Source organism: Strix uralensis, chromosome 14 (genome assembly GCF_047716275.1).
Source record: "Strix uralensis isolate ZFMK-TIS-50842 chromosome 14, bStrUra1, whole genome shotgun sequence".
Classification (NCBI taxonomy): domain Eukaryota; kingdom Metazoa; phylum Chordata; class Aves; order Strigiformes; family Strigidae; genus Strix; species Strix uralensis.
The window spans coordinates 18,312,411-18,333,249 of NC_133985.1; the positions used below are offsets into that span (position 1 = coordinate 18,312,411).

The window sequence follows — 20,839 nt, forward strand, 5'->3', positions numbered from 1 at the left end:
TGTGTCAAGGGGGAAATAATCACAAAACTTAGTTGCTTGCATGTAAGAAGTAGTACTTTTCCATTTTGCTTCTGAACAGAAAGGCTGACTCTGTTTTTGACTGTTGAACTGCACATCAGGTCCAGCTTGTGGTGCTGAACTGATCCTTTATTTAGCAGAGATAGTAAACACTGGGGTGGTCTGGGACTGGTGGATAGCTAAGGTCATAGTAACTTTCATTGTAGCTGGTTTCTAATGGGAGCGTATCTCCTAGACAGATTCTTAGACCTGTACTTCACTCATGGGGTTCGAGGAGAAGTCCTTTTGGTTCAGGGTTGTACCTTTTGTCCTTTCTTGTCAAGCTGGGGAAATGATGCTTTGTTTTGCTCTAATAAAGAATTCACCCGGTTTCCTCTCTGCATCCTAATTGCTCTCTAGAGAGCACTAAAGTGTGCTTAAGCATATTGTAACTGTTTACTCACAACGTCTGCTGTATGTGCAGTAACACAAAATGTTCGATCTCTGCCCTGTTGCTGCAGGCTGGCATGATTCGCACGGACAAGGACGAGTTCTTCATTGAACCTCTGGAGAAGGGGGCCCAGGAGGAGGAGGAGGAAGGAGGCAGAACGCACGTGGTCTATCGCAGAGCAGCTGCCAAGAAGCAGCTTCCTACTGAGAACGTAGATACCCTGTATAAAGGTAAGGCAGAGGTGTTGATGCCAGCTGATGTATGAAGTGTGGCTGAAGGCATGTGGCCAATGTGATCTGCTATCTCTGGCTTTTTTATCCTTGAAAATGGAAATGTGGTCTTCTGCCTCTGTGGGTGGAAAGGTAGGGAAGGAGTTGAACGCTTTACCTGGGGTAAGCAAGCATTGCAGCAGCCAAAACCAACTGCAGGACAGTGGAACTGTGTATGTTTTAAAGAGTCTCCTTGGCTCTGGAGGTAGCCAACGTGAAGTCGTGTGTCCCACTGAGTCCCGGGTCAGAGCAGAAGGTGGTGGGTGATGGTGGATGAAGCAGCAGTGCAGAGGTGCCTGTGCCTGCTGGGGACGGGTAGCAGCACTGACTTTGCACAAGCCGCATTGGAAGGCCGCAGCAAGGACGCCAAGGCTGACGTGGCACACGGGCTTCTCACTGACAGTGTCTTCACTGGCTGGATTTAATCCCAACAGGGAAATACTGGTATCTTCAGATATGAACACAGACTTTCTTGATTTATTTATGTGTTTCCAAGTGTGGAATTTAACATATTAAATATGTGATAGACTGTGATGGAATAACAAGCTAAGCATAAACACCCATTCTATGTAGTATTTTCAATTTTCTGGTAACTGCTTGGGTGTTGCACATTTTTTTCTGAATAAATAAGGGATGCAAATTGGTAAGTGGATGTTTTGACAGCTGATGTTAACACTGAGATTAACTGGGTCGTTTGAGTGGAAACAACAGAATAGCTACATTTTTTGTTCCAAATGTGTGTACCAAACTGCAGAGTTATTTGCAACTCATACCCTAGTATTATCTTATTTCACTATAATACATTTTCAAGTGTAATGCAGTGTGTTAGATTGTCCTTTGTAGAAATCTTGTGAGTGATCCCCACCCCGCTACTATGGTACCTTAATCATTTTCAAAAGACATCTTGCATATAGTAAATCCCCTGAAACCACTTGAAGAAACAGTCACAGAGATGAGGCACTGAAATTAGGGCCAAGTGAGCAGTATAAATTTGTCAACGTTCAGGTTGGAACGGGGACAAAAAAGAAAGCAAACAATAGCATTCAACTAACCCTTTTTTTTTTCCACTTTGGCTGTCAAAATGTCCCATGAATTTTGTGACTGACGCAGTGCTGTGTTGGGCTCTTCTGGTTGCCTTCGTACTTGTTCTGGAGCAGAGATAGGGGATGCAGGAATCCGAGTGCCACAGTCCCAGAATCATAGGATGGAAGTTGCTCTGATAGTAGATGTTTATAAGATTGTTGCAGTGTTGGAAAATATCAGCCAGGCACTCTATTTCCTCTTAAACAAAAGAGACTTGATTTTATTCACACCTTATGGCAGTATTTTTGTTTTTGGATGGTAAATATTCCTCAGGAGTAGGAGTCTGGTACACAGAAAAGCATAAATTGTAGATCAACTCCAGTTATTGGCATGCGGTACCTGCTGGAGGAAGGCTCTGACAGCAGTATCTGAAAACACCTCTCTGAAATGCAGCACCGTGCTGCGTGGCTTCTCATGGAGCTGCCGGCGGGGCTGCTCGTGGGCTGCCCGCCGTGGCTGGCAGCAAAGCCACGTGCGGTGTGTGATGCCACCAGACTTCTGCGTCTGTCACCTCACCTGTGCTGTGCGCTTGCCTAAGGACTGAAGTTGGAAGGCTCCAGTAATAATAGCCATCAGTCAGCAGTGTGGGATTAAAAAGCAAAGGCGAGGCTGAACTCGTGCAGGCCAGGCCTCATGAGACGTAGCACTGCCCACGTCTGGAACAGCAGGTGTCGGTGGTAGGTAGGAATAGTTGTGATTTTTCGTATTTTAAAATAAGGAAGAAGTGCTAAGAGTAGTAATCTTCCCTTCCATCCACCATCTCTTGATTTGTAAAATTGGTTAAAAATTAGTTTTTATTTTTGGAAAAAAACACACTATACTGTACAGGGTTTATTTTCCATGAAATTCTTTTTGCCTTTAACAAAAAAAGTAAATGGCCGCTCCAAAACGGGTCTGTTCTCTAATTTTTATTAAACCTGGATTCCCACCTCTGATTTGCTCTAGGCAACAGGCATGGAAAGGACATGCTTTCAAAAATTGTAATTTAATTTTCCAGTTTGTCTTTTTCCAGAATGCATCTAGTTTTGGGTAACAAATGTCAAAATATTTAGTGACTGGGTGTTGATAAGCACGCTGTGCTGCGTGTTTCCATAGTGCTCTAAATTAATCAATGGGCTTATTTAGGAAATACTTAGTAGGGCACTTTCAGCATGCTGTATCTATTTAAAAAAAAAAAAAAAAAAGAGGTTAACCAAGAGCATTCCCCTTCTTCCACCATCCCTGGAGACAACTTCATTGTTGCCAAGTCCCATAAATTTACACGTGATGAATTGTAACACTTGGACTATTTTTAAAGGTCCAGCCTCCAGGAATCTTATGAATATGTGATTATTTTTTTTTTCCCTAGGTGAGCTTCTGGCTCTTTTAACTGTTGATAAAAACTTTGTAGTTTCTGACTGTGTAACTACTTTAAAGTAATGAGTAACATGAAGTATATAGTATTCCGTAATTTTAAAGACATCATCTTTCAAAATCCCATATGTTAATTTAATCCCATGATTTGGGAGGGGATTGTGAGTCATGATTTTTGAATGTTTGGGTTTGGATAGATACAAATTCCTTATAAATCTTCCTATCTCTGGCACTCTTTTCACAAGAAATAGGACAAGCTGTTCTCTCCCCAGTGAAACAGGAGGTGAAGGAATTGAAAGCTCCATGAACTTGGAGTTGGGTGGGTCTGTTGTCATTTCAAGGACTTGGGGCTTGTGCTGGGCAGTGGTCACACCGTGCCTTGCATGGCACAAGAGCTCTGGGATTTAGTCCCACAGTTGGCAGGTCTGTTAGGATGCTGCTATTAGGGAAATCTCTCCAGGTTCTCCCTTGCAGAGGTGGGGCTGGGTCTATGGAGCAGAAGATCCTGGCTGGGCTCAGGGAACCTCCTGCAATGCAGGGCACGGGGTGCAGTGCTAGGGGGGCTCTTCACACCTCCTGTCTCCATGCAGAATGCAGAAGCAAAGAGCTCTTCACGACCAGCTTGCTGCCTGAGTGGGTGCTTTTGTTTAGTCATTTGAGACTTTGCGTGCAAACTTGCTCCAACCTTAGTTATTGTTGTAATGAATCTCTACGGGGACATAGGGCATCACCAGCAGAGATAAAGAAGTCATTATCCCACTCTACTCAGCGCTTGTCACGCCACACCTGGAATACTGTGTTCAGTTTTGGTCCCTGCTGTACAAAAAAGATGTGGACAGGCTGGAAAGGGTCCAGAGAGGGGCCACAGAGATGATCAAGGGACTGGGAAGCCTGCTCTTTGAGGAAAGGCTGAGAGGTTGGGTTTGTTCAGCCGTGAGAAGAGAAGGCTTAGGGGAGATCTCATCACCATGTTCCAGTATTTAAAGCATGGCAGCAAAGAAGATGGAGAGTCCCTTTTTTCAAGGAGTCACATGGAAAAGATGAGGGGGAATGGGTACAAGTTACTCCTGGGGAGATTCCGGTTGGACGCAAGAGGAAAATTTTTCACAATGAGAACAATCAGCCACTAGAATAATGTCCCCAGGGAAGTGGTAGATTCCCCAACATTGGACACTTCTAAGGTTCAGCTGGACAGGGCACTGGACCATCTTGTCTAGACCGTGCTTTTGCCCAGAAAGGTTGGACCAGCTGATTGTTAAGGTCTCTTCAGACCTGGTATTCTATGATTCTATGAAATGTAGTTCTTCTGGATGGTGGTTTCTTGGAGATCACGTGCATGCCCCCGTGACTGCCTAGACAGAGAGCTCCAACATGGAGCTGCAGGACAGCAGGAGAGAGTTCCCTGAAGCTGATAGACAGCTGATGTTTCACAAAAGACAATTAGAACAAATGGAAGATCCATCGACTAGTTGTGAGGGTGGATTCATGCATAAAGGAAAAAAAAGTTGCATTTTTCCAACTGTGGAAGTAAATTCTAGATTGTACTAACAGGTATAGTGAGGTGGACCTGACAACAGGGTTTTTCTAGCATTTTCCATATGCTATTATCTCTCTTTTATATTATAGTAGGGGAAAATGAGATTTTGTTCCATCTGTTTAAAGAATATGAACAAACAAAAACCACAACTTCCTAAGCCCCGGAGAGATCAAGGTATACATCACCTTTTATGAAGGCTCTGCTGATGTGCTGGGTTTTAAGAAGTGGAATGTGCTGGGAGAGAACGGATGTGAAACAAGTGACAGAGCTGTAGTCTGGTTCCAGACTGTACCAGGTTTGTTTCTGCATTTACATAAAACGCTATCAGAATAGTGGGAAAAGTAAATACTTGTTCTGGCAGCCTGAATCATTGTGTTTTGACTGGTGTAGGATTATCTGGTGTTTGTGAGAATCACAGAGTAAAGGGTGTACTGTTCTACCTGTTTTTCCCCTCTCAAACAATACTATTTGTTAACGTACTCGAAAACATAAGCATCATATTTTAGGCAAGTAGTAATGTGCAGCAGAGCAGTACAGTGAAAGTCTGTGTGAGCTCATTACAAATTAGGCTAATTGTTTTGGAAAGAGAAATATTTTCATGTAGTGGTTGATGTATTGCAGGTATGGTGGGAATAAACCCTATTTTTTCTGGCAACTGCTTTTACTACTTGCATGCATATAATAATTTATCTTCCTCTAGATAAAAATAACAAGCATGTTGAAAATATTTTAATATTTCCAGTTGAATTCTTTCTTACAAAGATGAGAAATGTTGCTTGACAGCAGTAAAACTTCCTACATGATAGAACTAGAATTAAATAGGCAAGCTAGAGGAGGTTGTTTTTTCTTGAAACTGCTGGGTTTTTGCTTAAATGTTGTTTAGATGTTAAGTGAAGAGATGGTAAGTATTTAATTAATGGTTATGGTGAGGTCTGGAAAACCAGCTTGATTTTTGACTCTGCAGACAATCTGATTATCAGGCTTGTAAGCTTTAATATCACATTTCCCAGCTAAATTACTGTGTCTGTTATGTTTATCAACTGAGAGGAAATGATTATACTAAAACTTCCTTAAGGGTTGCCTTCTCTCTCAAAATCATCGTCTAAATACGCTGCTCTGAGTTTTATTGTATTGCTTGACTGATGAGAAACAGAAGCTCAGCTTTAGTTGACAGTTTTATTTACTGTGCAGATGAAAGATGACCTTAGCCAAGAACAGTTTATTACTGAGGAAGACAGCAAGGTAACTCTTCAAATGTGCTTAAACCAGGCAGATTATTGTTTCTTAACCGCTAATTATATTCTTTGGAATGGCCAAACCCAATCTGACACAAGTCCCAGCATGAATATACTCTGAGCTGACGGGGTGGACAGACTCACAGCCTCTGCTGCAGACTCCTGACCCCTTCCCATGGCAATACTTGGGTTGGCTTGTGATCTGACCTTCAGAGGAGTGGTGGCTTGGTGCTGAAAGATGTGATCATTTTGTGTGACCCAGCGATGTACTTCTTGGGGCAAAATACATCCTTTTCTTTATGTTTTTTTATTTCTACTACTGTTTCCTTTTTTATATCAAGGGTGGTCAACATCCCTGTGGCCATAAATGAATACCAGTCAGGTAAAAGGACAGAAATAAGATCCTGTTTCTACTCAGTAGAGGCAACCAGTGCCTTTCTGCCAGATACCCAAACCTCATCAGAGCAGAGCTGCTCCTCAGTCCTGTTACTGACATCTCCTGCCCCTCCACGATGCAAAAGGACAAAAGCCTTTCCTCCTCCTTGCACTGATGGGACGTTTGGGAGGGCCAGTTCAGCATGAGTGAAATCCACATCAATTTAAGCTGAAACAACCAAATACTAGAAGTTGTTGAAGAAGATGAAAAAGTTAAGAATATGATAAAGTTGTAACAACTCAGTTGCCAGAACTTTGCAAGTTTTAAAGATGGTATTTCAGAGGAAGACTCCTCCATCATAGTCCATCAAACTGTCAATGCCATTGATTTACTAATGTATTTAAATTACTTTTTAGAAACCAATGTGCATCTGGTGTATATTTTTCTGGATTGCCCAAAACGACACTCAGATTGGCTGCAGACTGGCTGGTTGCCATTCTAATTTACAGAAACTTTCCCGGTTACCTTTGCAGGGGAACAGTTCCTTCAGGAAACTGAAGTTTCTCCAAATTCAATCAATATTTCCTCTCAGAGTGTACTCCTGCTGATTAATTACTGTTCCCTTATTTTGCAGTCAGTAAGGCACTGATGACAATATTTTTTGTCTCCTTCCTACATCATCTGTGCATGATAAATACATCTGTCTGTCTTTCTTGTCTTCAGTTTTCTCTGAATTTCACATTGCAGATTCATGGGGCTTTTCTGGGAAGAGAAAGATTGAGAATTCAGTTGCGAATCAACTTTTGAATCAGAAGCAAGGTTATGCACTCATGAAAAAACAAGTCTCCAGGGAGTGGTATTGGGCCATTGGATGTCACCTTTCCCAACCATAGGCGCAGCTGATGAAGCAGTTCTTTGCTAACACAGGCAAATAAGACCCTTGCAGCAATTTTAATATGAAATTTCAGGGTTAATCTAAAGGTTTTTATTTTTATATCAGTGCAATAAATCATCTGGGATGATTAGGTGAAGGCTAATGAACAGTGCTCTTACATGTGCTTGGTGTGAAATGCAAGAAATAGCTTTTTTTTTCCAGTTGATAGAATTTTCTACCATAGACCTCCCCAGCAGGTGGCCCTAGCTGGGCCACAGAATGGACTCAGGTAAAAAGTCAACCCTTCCTGTGCTTGTGGGACAGTCTGTTTTCTTTTGCCTGGAAATAAAATTATTATGAAATTACCTTTTTTTTTGTACTACCAGTAATTTTGCAGTGTTTTTTCAGAGGGGAAGGGAAGTGCTCATGTAACTAAAGATGCGTGGTGATGCGCAGGCATATCAGGACCACAGTAAAGCTGTGTGGGCTACTTTTACAGTGGGCTTTTTTGAATTTTTGAGTGCTTTGGAAAGTATTGCGCCTTCAAAGGATTTTTGCTTTTAATTAAGCATCTCCTTTTTCTATATGCTAAAAATTGCTTTCAGAATGATTGAACACTCATTAAATACTTTCTCATTATTATTTCTTCATGACATCCAATCTGTAGTAACTGCAGCACTGCTCTGTTTCGCCAGTGACATAAATCCTCTTGTACATAAGTAAAAACTGTTGGGGTGGCGTGGAGAGATGCGGAGCGCTGTGCTGCACCGCGATGCTGCGGCTGGGACCGGGAGCAGGGAGAGGCTGGAGCAGAGAGCTGCCGCATGGGCCGGCTCCGCTGCGGGTGCCTGGCGCTGAGCTGTCATCTCCCTCTCCCATTCACTCCAGAAAACTGCAGCCATTCCTGTAAGAAACTGTCGCTAGACATGGAATACAGGAACACAATAATAGCATGTTAAGAAGCTCAGTTGCTATATTTGTCCCTGCCTTTCTCATTAGGTAGTTTGAGTTCCATGTAGACTTCAAGGAAACACTTAAGTGCATGCTTAACTTTGGGCAAGTACTTAAGTCAAATTTATTTCAGTGAGATTCAGATACATACCTTAGGCTTTTTTTTTTTTCTGAATGGAGGTGTGTTCCTGTTTTGGTTATAAGGCAAGTTACTGGAGCAAGTTACTCGAATATGCATGAATTAAAGGTGAACAACTTAATTATTTGTGCTTATTTAAATATCACTGATTTGCTTGTATGATTAACTAATGTAAAAATTAAATTAATTTCATTCTTAACTGATGAGTTCATTTTAGCTTCTCTACTAAATTCAAGTATGATAAGGCTCTCATAAGTGATCGTTGGCAACAGCTTACACTGGAGTTGTGTATTACCAAATGTTGCTAAATATAACAGAATTATAATAAAGCTGATATTGGTCTATAAAATGACAGTTTCCAGTTCTCATACAAGTACTCCTGCAAAATTTTTGTGAGAAGCTCTGATGAAAGCATGGGGAAAGACCTCATTTTATTTTTCACATTCTTCTATCAATTCAGCACTAGGGGTGTGTGAAACTAAGCTTGCTTAATCACTTGTTTGTTTATATTTACATTTAGTCAACACTTGTTTGTTTATAGATATGTTTATAGAGACAAAACATTTTACAACAGATTTCATTAAGGCTTGTTTTTATTCTTCCTTATAATATCCCTTGATCTCACAATCCTTAATGAATTTAGCCTCTCAGTCTCCTGGGAGGAAAGAGAGAACAAAATATTTGCCTTTCGGACAAGGCTAACATAAACCTTGTTTTTACTGCAAGCTGATCCTGTTTCTTGCCGGTAATAGCCCAGTGTAAGAGCAGAGTTCATGGGAGCAGCAGTTCATTAGTCAAACCTTGCCTTCAGAGCCCGTGCGAGGGCTTGCATGTGTCAGTGTGTGCAGCCGCCCACAGGCATGTGAGGAGTTTTTGCTTATGAAAATGTATGTGCACACCCACATGGTTTTTTGCAATTTCACATTTTCTCGTGAGTTTTTCCATGAAGTGTCATCCTATTGGGGTTTGTTTACTTACAAGCTGTGTTCATGTTGTCCAACCTGCTGAGAAAGACAGAGGATGGCAATGATCCAGCGGGTTCTGATGTCTCTGCCAGGCACAAAGAGGGAGAAACTTGTTCACAGAAAGACCTTAATATTCTGTCCTGACAAACTGAAAGTGTTCTGCAACCTGTATCTCCATTTAGGAAATGGATTCTGGAACTGAGAATTCAAAAATATGGGTAGCATGTAGTGTTTGCTGTTTTGTACCATGGGATTCAAACTCTGTGTTTAATAACAATATGCAAAATAGCATCTGGTATGCGTCACTAAAATAAGCTCTAGTAGAAAATGCCGATAAACATTTTCTGTTTAAAATGTTTTCTGACTAAAAGAGGCATAAATCTTGTCTGCTGTCCATAATAATGATGATAAAATGGTTTGATCAGGCTAAAAGCTCCAGGCATCATCAAATGAAAGCGATGGGCAAGCCCAGAGTTGCGAGGAAGATGGATATCCTTCAAATATCTAAATTTCTGTCATTTCTTGCAACGGAAGAGCCACATGTGAGGCCTTGTGAATTGGTCCAGGGATTATAAATGTATTCCAGCTGGTTCTGGCTGTTCTCAGCTGTGTAAAATGTGCTCCTCGGTGGCCAGCTGCTGAAGAAGTCTGTGTGCTGCTGGTATCCTGGTGCTTGCAGAAGGGGCTCTGGAAGGGTCACTGCATTTATAGCAGTGCAAGACCCAGCTGGAGAATGAGAAACAAATCGCTTGGTCTTTCTCTGCACAAATTTAATTCATGGTGGCTACTGTACACCAAGCACATCTCTACAAGCAAACGCTGTGTTGCTCATGAGCTCAATGCTGGTTGAAAGGAGAGTACTTCAGTGCCTTGGAGCTGGTGCTGTGTAGACAGTCATCGTTGGGCACGTTCAAAGCGAAAGCTCAGGTAACTAATGCCTGAGCTAAAGGGTGGTTTTCTTTAGCTGACTTTGTATATCGTAAGTGATGATAGAATGCCTTTAATCACTGCGTCATGCACTGTTCCCATTTAAAGGTTGTTCTTTCGCAGAATCATAGAATCATCGAGGTTGGAAAAGACCTTGAAGATCACCTAGTCCACAAAACCCATCTCCCTGTATAGCCACAACTGCTTGTCCTGCCTCCCTTCCCGTTGCAGTCCCAGGTCCCACGTGGCTTGGTGAGACGCAGCAGTGCTGGGGGAGCTTAGCAGTGCAGACAACTACTGCTCACCACTACTACCTGCTGGGCACCCTGGCCAGAGGGAGAGGATACAGAGCATTTCACCTGCCTTTTGTAGATAGGGTGGGAGTGGGGAGCAGCTCTTTGGGCCTGATTCTTCCCCTGGTGTGTGCAGGTGCAGTGATGAGCCAGGAATCATGTGCTGCTTTGATGCTTATGCTTTAGCAAAGCATGTGTTATGCTCTGTGGGAGGCTGGGGAGTACACCTGTAGTAACCCGGTGGTTGGTATGAATTAGGTGCCTGGTCTACAGAGCATAGGTTTATAGCTAGAGCCTGTGTTGGGTAATAACATTCTGTAGCCATTTGGTAACTCTTGCTTATTTATTTGTGTTCTCTGTGTTTTGAATTCCCTAAGCAATGTTTGGGGCTGCCTGGACTTTCTAGGTGAAAATAACTTTCACTTGAAAAACAAGGGACAGTGGTGATAACTTTCATTTTGGCTACTGCAAGTCTCCTTTCCCTTGTGCTTTTGTGAAATTATGAAAGGCAAGAGGATCTTAGCCCAGGAAAAAAACAGTAAAATTTCTGATTTCGGTTGCTTTGAATCTGCACTGTGGTACAGTATTAAATTAATTTATTCTTGAAAATTTGTGCTTTTCTGTAGAGCAGAAACTGTTTTGAAACAATGGGATAAAGCAGTAGCAGAAACTATGTTACTCCAAACTATGAGCACAAACCAAGATTTTTCTAGATGATCATGTTACAAGTGATTTATAATTATTTTTCAAAATATTTCATCCAAAACTCTGTATGGCACAAAGTCCCATGTGCATGTTTGCTGGTAATAGTTTGGATTTAATTGTCTTTGCTTATTTGAGTATAAACCTCAGGAGTCATGTCACCTAACATTTGCATATTAGATTTAAAATGTTCTGTCTGCAGGACTGACTTGGACCACGATGTGCTCTTAAGCCAAACAACGATTATGTTGTTAATACAGAGGTGCCTTCTTGGATTTGAACCACTTCTGTTAAAGGCTCAGATGTGAGCAGTGCTCACTAGCTGCTCGCTGACTTACCAACCCATCCCGGACATGGTGTGATGCTCTTGCTTAGTTCAAACCCTGCAGCGCTGTCTGCTCAAACCTGCATCCTGATACTCTATTGCTGAAACTCTACTATTATAATAAGAACAAGGGCATGACTTGGTAATTGGTTTAAACTGATCTAATGCTGTGCTAATGACAGACTAGTCCTTCTCTCCCTCGCCAGCCACACGGTCCCTCTGCCAGCTGTCGCTACCTGAACCGCATTGCTGAGAGGGATGCAGTCACCAGCTGGAGGCTGTTGGATGGTCCAGCAACGCCAAGGCAGGCAACCAAATCATTGCATTGCTTTTCTCGATGCCCATGGAGACCCTGCTCTCCACTGGCTGTGTGTCTGGAAGGAGACCCTCCCAGAGAGGGGCACCCACTTCCATCGTCCACTTGTCCCATCCCTGTGCAAAGGGTGAAGTCTCTTACAGCCAGGAGGTTCCTCTTTTACTATGTGATGTCGCACAGCTCTTGGAACTGCAGTGCTTGTTAATGGGTTAAACACTGTGTAGTTTTATTTTTCAGCAGGTTCTTTGATTAAAAGCCTGGTATGCATCTTTGCTCTTCCTTTTATCTGTGAGTTTTTGTGCAGTCACTTACTTGTTCCAGCTCTCTGCGTGTGCTCGGACCATCTGGCACGGCTCGCCTGCCCATCAATGTGTAGTGCTTTCAAGGGGAAAAATTATTAATCACAATCTGGATGGTGAGGGGTTTAGGGATCAGTTTTATTTCCAGTCCAGAGATGACAGTTCCACAGGTAGATAGTTCTTCAGAGGAGGTTCCTCAGCAGCCCTTTGCAGTACTGCCTGACGTGTGTGCGAGGACAGGCGGCCAGAAATCCTGAAGGACCAGCAGAAGGGAGGAGTTCGGAGCAGCAGGCCTTGGTGGCTCAGCCTCCGCAGTCCCTCGCTGCTGGCCCGCTCGGAAGCTGTCATGCTGCAGGAGCCTCGCCGTGCTAAGGATCGCTTTCTTTAGCACTGCTGGGCTTCAGACAGTTGTCCTTGGAACAAAATTCATTTCCCTGGGCTTTGCTCCATTTTGCAGGCTTTGGCTACTACAGACTGTGAATTTTAAGAGACATGGATTTTATTTTTTTTCTTTTGCTGGTAACCCTAATATTTTAACACTGCTTCAACAATTGTAGCTTTTTAAAAATTGGAGTGATTATTTATAGAATGTTTGAGGAAGGATTCTTTTGCCAAAGAACGAGTTGCACATAAGACGTGCTCAGTCCTAGAAGTAACGTGTCAAGAAAAGCCTAAGAGTGGTTTCTGTGAACTGCCACCTGTGGAATTTTTTAAACTTATAATTTTGTCAGGTATCTGTGCACTTTGTGCCACGTCTGTTTGCCTGTCAAGGAGGTCTTTTTTCCTGTTGTACACGTGGAGGCGTATTACAGTTGTTGAAGGTACTTGCTGACTCTGAATGGTGAAAGACACTGAGAAATGTTTTATGCCTGAAGCAACTGCCTCCAAAACATCCATCCCTGTGCCTCCCTTCAAAAACCATCTCGCACGCTTAGCAGGGAAGGCAGCAGAGAAGGTTTACCTTGGTGGTGTAGGGACCTTTTTTTTTTTAACTTTTAAAGAAATATGAACCATTGTTTTGTTTTCTCTGTCTGATCTCTTTTTTTCGGTGAATTTTCTTTGGAATAAATTGGCAGCGTGGTTTAAGTGATGTGGGGTTTCAAATGGGTCTTTGGATGTGGGAAGTGGTGACATTTTGGAAACGTCATTCTTCCGTAGGGCAGCAAATTCAGGTCACTTCATGGGACAACATCTGGTATGACTGGTAGCAACAGTAACTAAATACCAACAAGAGAAATTGCCCTCGACAGACTATTAATATATATGAAATTAATAGGCACTGAAAATTGCATCGTACGAGCTGTGTTTTGTATCGCTGAGTGGGCAGCAATCCTGTTTGTCTAATTGAGCTTCACGATATCACTGTTCAGAGTTCATTCATCCTACTGGGTTTCTTTCTTTCCTTTTATAGAGAGACGCTGTTATTTATAGTAATGAACATATCACAGTCATTCATATCTTTCTCCCTGTGGAGTAGGGCAGAGGTTTGGTCCCCACTTTAGAGATCTCTGCATCTCAGTGCTCTCATACCCATTTATTCATGTTGAAGCTGGGTATGCCAAACCCTAGATATTTGGGGCTTGAAAATGGCTTTTAAAGCAGATTTTTTTTTCAATACATCAAAAAATGGATTTCATGGGGATTGGGGAATCAGTTCTTTCAGGGATGTGGTCTTAAAATGATGTATTGTCTAAAGTCATAGATAAATCTGGGCTTGAATCCTTGTTCACAAGCTCACTGGCCATTCTTCCTGCCAGTTCAACTTAGCCTTTTCCCAGTCCCTCTTAAGAAACTGCTGACTAAAGAGCAGGCTGAAAATCATACATTTTAGCTTTATATTCTAGTTGCAAGCTAAAGTATTTTTTGCTTTGGTTTTCTTTAAGCAGAGCCTCTGGAGACTTGTTAAACTATGAAATGGTTAGAAAAAGGCAGCCCAAAGGCTTTAGCTAGGGGTATTGAATGTCCTAGGCAGCCCTAAAATGCTGCTCAATCTCCAGCGCAAAATATAACAAAGGTGGAAAATCTGATTTTGAGTCACCTTAAGATGACTTGAATATAATTTCTAAATTTCCAGGTATTTTTCTTGGATATCCCAATTACATGTGTGCAGAGAAATGGATGGTATTGACATTTCCATGGCAACCTATTGTAGCATTTCAGATATTGACCTGCAGGTCATAAATTACTGAAGCAGAATATTTTTTGAAGACTGGCAAAATCTATCAGTCTGCTGCAAAATGTATGGGCAACAGCATAGCAACAAAATGCAGATAAGAAAACACAGGCTTCAGAATAAAGTCTGGGCTGAAAGTTAAGTGGAAGTTTTGTTTAAGACTCCACTGACAGTGAGTAACATCAAGTGACAGCCCCGAGGGGTTCGCTTCTGTCATTTTTTGACTGTGGAACTGGTTTGTATTTGTGGCTGGATGTGTGATAGAGGTAGAATGATTGTAAAAATTTGTAGCAACTCCTATTATGCTTTTATTAGAGGTGCTAACAGACTTCAAGAGAGCCTCGCCTGGCTGTTTTCATGCTCCTGTTACACTGGCTGTTGGCGATGATGGTAGGATGTGGGAGGGAAGGGCGCATGGCTTGGATTAGTTAAGCCTTAGATCTCTGTGGAGGTGTCTACTAGTCCATAATAACCGATTGCCTTCTGTTCCATTTGGGACCCTCTTATCAGACGTCCTGAAGAGAATTAAATGGTCTTCTGTGCTGCTGAAACCCTGGTGGAAAGCACAGGCAGAGGGCAGAGCGTTCCTTGCAAGAAAACTGGTGTGTCTAAGCTCTGAAGATCTGCAGCAGATAAGATTGATTGCACTAGTAGGATTTACAGGCCTTATGGGTCTCAGGTCAGACAACTGGAAAGCCTGATTGTCTCTGAAGTGACGGCGGGGGCATTTCCAAGAATATCTGGGAGAAAGAATCCCTTAGCTAACAGGCCACATTTCTTCCTTATTTCTTTTCAATTTTCTTAAGTTTTTAAAGGAGAGCTCATAGTCTTTGCAACGTGAAATGGAACTGTACTCCCACCAAATAAATTACAGTGTCTCTTTCAGAATCCCCGTAGGCAATGCATGTTATGTGATAGCTAATTCTCATAGACCTTATATGCATGCATTTTCTGGGAACTGCTTTTGTAATAATAAATTACTGGTTGGCAAGTGGATAGGGTTCAGCCAAACCATGCACTTGATCCCGTTCACACTGATTTTAATGGAAAAGTTCCCAGTGAGTTTAGTGGGGGCAGACCCAGTTCAAGGCTGTGGGAAACTGGGTGGCTGAATTTGCCTGAATTGCAAAGTGTTGTGTCTGCTTCTCTTTTGATTGATTTTGTACCTTCTGGGTTTCATGATTTACTCTGAGATTCATTTGAACACATTGAAACTGATCTATATAACTTGAAGTTACTTTAAGAATTGAACATTGAGAATATGATCTGTGTATTCCTGATGATGGCATGTACTTATGGATGTGATGGGATGGACCCAGGTATTCCTAACGAAGCCATACCACGCGGTTCCTCGCTCTCTGACATCCCTTTTATGTCTGTCAAGAGACAGCAACATCTTTCATAGTTCATGAAAAATTATCAGAGCCCCCTGGAAAATACACTTATTTTTTACTGGTTTTCCACTGCATTGCTTGCATAGATTGTTTTTATGTGCTATTTTACAGTTACAACAGATGTGCTTTCACCACTTAGCATGCAGGCTTGTGCCAACATCATATACCTTCATGTAATTTGCTCAGAATTCAGGCAGAGTCTTTTTCTGCCTTCAGCAGCTTGGTCACTATGAGAGCATTTTTTTTTTTTTCCTCCCTACTTATGCTTTGTCAATACCCTTCCTCATGTCAAGAAACACATCATTAGTTTCACCCAGTTCAAGCAATTTGTCATTAATGAATCTGATAAGAAGCTTCCAGATCATAAGTGACCAAGTTATATGTCTTGGGATTTCAGTGCAAGCTGCTCCTTTTTCTTTTTAATGAGTGCAGCCTTTCTTCCTGTCACCTGGTCAGGTACACCTTCCTCCAGTGTTTGTTACAGATGCATTCAGAGCTGGGATGTAATTTTGTTAAGCTCTGTCAGTAATAATTGCGCCTCCATTCCTTCTGGTGCTTTCTGATTAAATAACTTTCTGAATTTTCTTTTTACAACTCTCTTTTGGGATATGTACTTCACTGTGCTTAATCTCATTATTCCATTCATACTTTGTTTTTAATCCAATTTGCAGGACATGCATAGTGCCTTCCTTTCCCGTAGTATGTTCCAAAAATCACTGCTTTGTGTTCATGTAGCCGTAACTTTTTCTCATCCCTCTGCTCCAATTTTCTGAAAACTGCTCAACTGATTTCAATAATTGATTGAATTAGCATTGGGCTGTTCTTTTGTATGTTTCTTCAGTTCACCAAAACTATTTCAACTCTACAGTGTAACTGTAGGAAGTCTACAATTTTTACTCCTCAGCTCTGTTACTGCTTTGTTCTTCCAGTTCCTCTCTTTTTGTCTCATCTGGCTGAGCCACTTTTTTTTTTTCCCTCGATAAAAGTTAATTGGTTTAATTTAGGTCTCCAGGTGATGTCTTGGTGAATTCCATCTTTCCCAGATATCCTAGTATCTTTCAGGCTTCTCATCCACATTTTTCAAGGAACCAGTGATACCCCCTCAATATTTTGACCACTGTATACCAAGATGTCATGTTGCATGAGGCCTTTGCTTCTCTCATTTTATTTTCTTCCAATTTATAGTGAAATTGTTGGAAGAATTTGATATCATTGTGTTAGCAGTTAGGAGAATTTCTCATTCACGGGCACATTTGGCTTGAAACACAAAACCAAAAGGCAATCCTTGTTCCCCAAATCCTAAAATACCCATTAAATCCAAGCAAAGCACCTCTCAGTTCTGTTATAGCTGGAAAGGAACCACATTTTCCTGTGCAATAACACCAAAAGCATCTTGCAGTATTTGACTCTCCCCATTCTTCCAGAAGTCATTGTCACGTGCAGATACCTCTCTCACTTCCTTTATCATAACTGTAAATAGTTCAAGTTTTTTGAAACATGTTTCAAGTTCTTTAGGTATCCAGGAGAAATTACTGTCTTCAGCCTCTATAGAAAGCTTCTCAAGAAGGTAATTTTATTGGTTTCAGGATCTGAAGGAAGAATCAATAAAGCACCTACACACTTTGAAGCTGCTGATCTGACCTCTCTATACGCGTTAGCTGCTCTCCTCTTGTTTCTCCCCCTCACAATCGCCTTAATGACAAAGTCAGGGTAAGCCCTTGGACTTAATTTCATTTCACTTTTTGTTCTTGAAAACCACAAAGGGATTAACAGGATGTTTCAGAAACTCTGCCAAGAGCTCAGGGTGAATTTCCTTCCCTTGGAAGTGCTGAGCTTGGGCTGGAAGAGGGGGCTGCTGTGCAAATCCAGCCTAGGATCTGCTCTCCCTTTGCAGAGGGGTCTAAAGACACACACCGCTGCTGCAGGTGCTTTCATTGCTCGGTGTTCTTGCTCTTTGCCAGAAGAAAACTTTCCTGCTTAGAGTATAGACACGTAGTGCCCTGTCGCTGCTGGTTGAGGGGCTTTGTTGGCTCCTGGGCAGACTGGGTGAGAACAGCAGCACAGCTCACCTTATTCCTGGGGAAGAGCAGCTCTGGTGCACGCTCAGTGCATGATGGTTCCCTGCCAGGATGGTTGGTAGGCAAGGTGGAACGGCACGTAGCAGAGTGAGGAAGCGAAGAAAGAGTGCCATTTAGTGTCTGGTTGTAGAGAGAACTGTATGCTTGCAATATGTTTTGCCTTCTGCTGGCAGTCCTGGTGTGAAAAGCAGCATAGCTTAATTAAGCAGTGTCAAAAAACTCAATTCTTCCAATCTGCCTTCCAATCTGAAGTGTTGTTCTTTGCTGATTTAGCTGTATCTTGCAAGAAGTATATATCCTTATGGCTAAATGATCAAGTTTCATGAAGAATTTCAGTGTCACCTGATTTTTAATGCATTTTAATAGGACTTGGACAAATCTGTTAGGCCCTGTAGATCATCATTCTGTCCAGGATTTTCCAAACAGGGATCTGTGTGTGCTGCAACCAGAGTGAATCTGCGGTGTCCAAGTTGTGTGGGACTTGGTGTACGTGTCCTGCACCACTGGCTCACCTACACACTGTAAACCCAGCACATACCAGTAGTGTCCTGCTTGCTGCGTGCACTTGGGAAATTTTAGAGCCTGCTCTGCACATGTGACACAGCGCTAAAGGACGTCTCAAATTTACTGGGTACGTGTGTGGCTCAGTTGTTCCAGTACATTGCAGCTGCATTAGATTTACTGTACTTATGGAGTTGGTTATGTCATGACCAGTGCTCTTCCATGGAGGAGTGTCCAAAACACCAGTAGCTTGGTCAAACATCTGGACATCTAGAAACGTGAGACAAACAGCCAGTGTTCTCTGATTCCACCTGGGTAAAATTTCTGGGAAGATAAAGAGCAGAAATAGGAGGAAACCTGGATGAACAAACTAATGTAAAAACCTTAGTCTCAAGGATGTACTGTTCTCAAGAGCTTTGTTAGGATTGTGTTTGATAAGAATCAAGTTCCAGTGGTTTTTGGATTGTGCTGTTGAACAAGATGAAGCTTTCTTTGCTGAACTAAAACTGAAGAATACAAAAGGAACTTGTTATTGGGTAAGGAATTTTTCCTTACTAGAACCATCTTTCCCTGAAATATGAAAGATCCTTTCCAAATGCAAAAGTTATGCAAACATGTCTGAATATAGAAGTGAAACTGGAAAGCAGTGGGTTTCTTTTGCCAGTTTTGCAGGAGGCCACCCACAAAGGTATATCTTCATTTTTTTCTGTTTCTGGTTTGTTTTTTTTCCCCCTCTGGAAAAATACAATAAATTTTGGCCAAAATCAGAGCCTATTTTGATTTTATAACCATTCTTATCAAAGCAGGAGGGAAATGTAGTTTGAATTTTCCAAGCAATATATAATTAACTGAAGGAAAAAAAAAAATTAAAAATTAAGTTGAAAATTTGGTGCAGATGATTTATCACCAAGGCTCTTAAGTTTTTGATCAGACAGACTGGTACATATCAGCCTTTCTCTACATGAGCATGGAGAAGCATTCAGTCAAATCATTTAGTTGAAGGTATTTTCCTTGCTATTAGTTGGTTTTGGCTGTATTTTTCTCCGAGCTTGGAGTGTTTGATAATGGTTTGCTGAATTAAAATTAAAGTCCTGTTTTGACTTGATATTTCCAATCTGTTTCTTGACTGTTGGTCATTCTCAAATTTTACTCGTCTTGAGAGGCTGTTACTTTCCATTCTGCATACTCACTCCCTCTGACCAAATGGGCAGGAAATATACTTAATTTCTGTGTAACCCAGAGAAACACAGGATTTCCCACAGAGGGATGCTTTGCAGTGGTTACAAATGATTCCTCGCTCTTTGCATCTGTCTCTGCCTTGCGCCGCTCTGCGTACCATCTGATATATGACTTTTCAGTGTAAGCAAAGCCATAGAAATGTGGTTAGAATGTGAGATGTTTATCGCTCTTTATGATTCAGAAGCCAAATACTCCAGATCTTTGAGGTCACTTGTGTAGCAGTCTCAGTATCCTCTGTCTACTATGGAAATAATCTCTTTGGTCCTTGGGTGCACCCCGAGCCCGTGTACCACCACTCCCTCCTGTGCATTGTTCAGACTTACTTAAAAGAATTCCAGAGAAAGAAATTCAGTAATTTGCACTTGGAGCCTACGTTGTAGTCTAAATGATCTCACCGCTTAAAAATGTTTTCTTGGGTCTAGGTTTAATAATTTTTCACAATCTATCCTTTGTAGCTAACCCTCCCCCACTTTTTTCTTTAAAAAAATTTCTTCCCTTCCATGTGCCAGTGTTTTCTAGACACATAAGCTGTTATCAGGTTGTCTCAGCCATCTTTCAATCAAGATGTACTTTTTAGTTCCTGTAGCTGATTATTTTTTTTTCTTCATCTTTATGTAAATACAAAAATCGTACTAATGTAACCTCCTGTAGTTAAAATGATGCAACCTCGCTTCTGCCGTTGTGTAACTTAGTTCTGTGGGAAGACAAATTCTGTTTGGGATAAGGCACCATTATCCCAGTATCCACACTGTTGCTTGTACTGCTAATCATCACCCAGAAGGTAAGTGATCTAGGACAATAAACCAGAAGGAAGCCTTTAAGTGAACAAAGATTTCCACACCCTTAAAAAAGAAAAATAAAGCAAATGGGTAGGCAGCTTGGCAACATAGTCATCAGCTGAGTAAATGTGTGTCCTTGAGCAGAGTTCATGTTCTGCTGTGGTTTGGTGGCGTTTGGAAGGAGGAATGACTCTTATTCATACGTTCGTATTCCCAAATAAGTCTCAGTGATTAAAACATCCTGACTGAGCAAGGCTGGTTTTTGTAGGTTCGGAATTGGGACAAAGCAGTGTTCAGATGTGGAGGATGCTGGTAATCCTGCAGTGCTGTGCTGACGTTGGGTGTAGTTACTTTCTTTAAGGGATACTTTTCCAGAAGTGTTGTGGCTGCGTGGTGTTGGAATGACATCGCATCCCAACTTTGAATTAAAAAAGGTTTCAAAGATAATAAAATATAATCACAAACAAAAACCTTAATAATGCAGGTGTTGAATTCCTACATCCGTTTCATACGGAGGCTTTTCAAAAGTTACTGAGTTGATAACTTCTCTCGACTACACTGGTGATGGTCCAAAACTCTCCAA

General features: G+C 41.7%; 1 protein-coding gene across 1 annotated transcript in view; it reads left to right on the forward strand.

Annotated features, from left to right (window-relative positions):
• The window catches only part of ADAMTS2 (ADAM metallopeptidase with thrombospondin type 1 motif 2), a 190,776-nt gene that overhangs the window by 70,479 nt on the left and 99,458 nt on the right, over positions 1 to 20,839 (forward strand). The window contains exon 3 of the mRNA XM_074883501.1: positions 519 to 678. Coding sequence (XP_074739602.1) covers positions 519 to 678 — 160 coding nt within the window. The remainder of the gene's footprint in view (positions 1 to 518; positions 679 to 20,839) is intronic.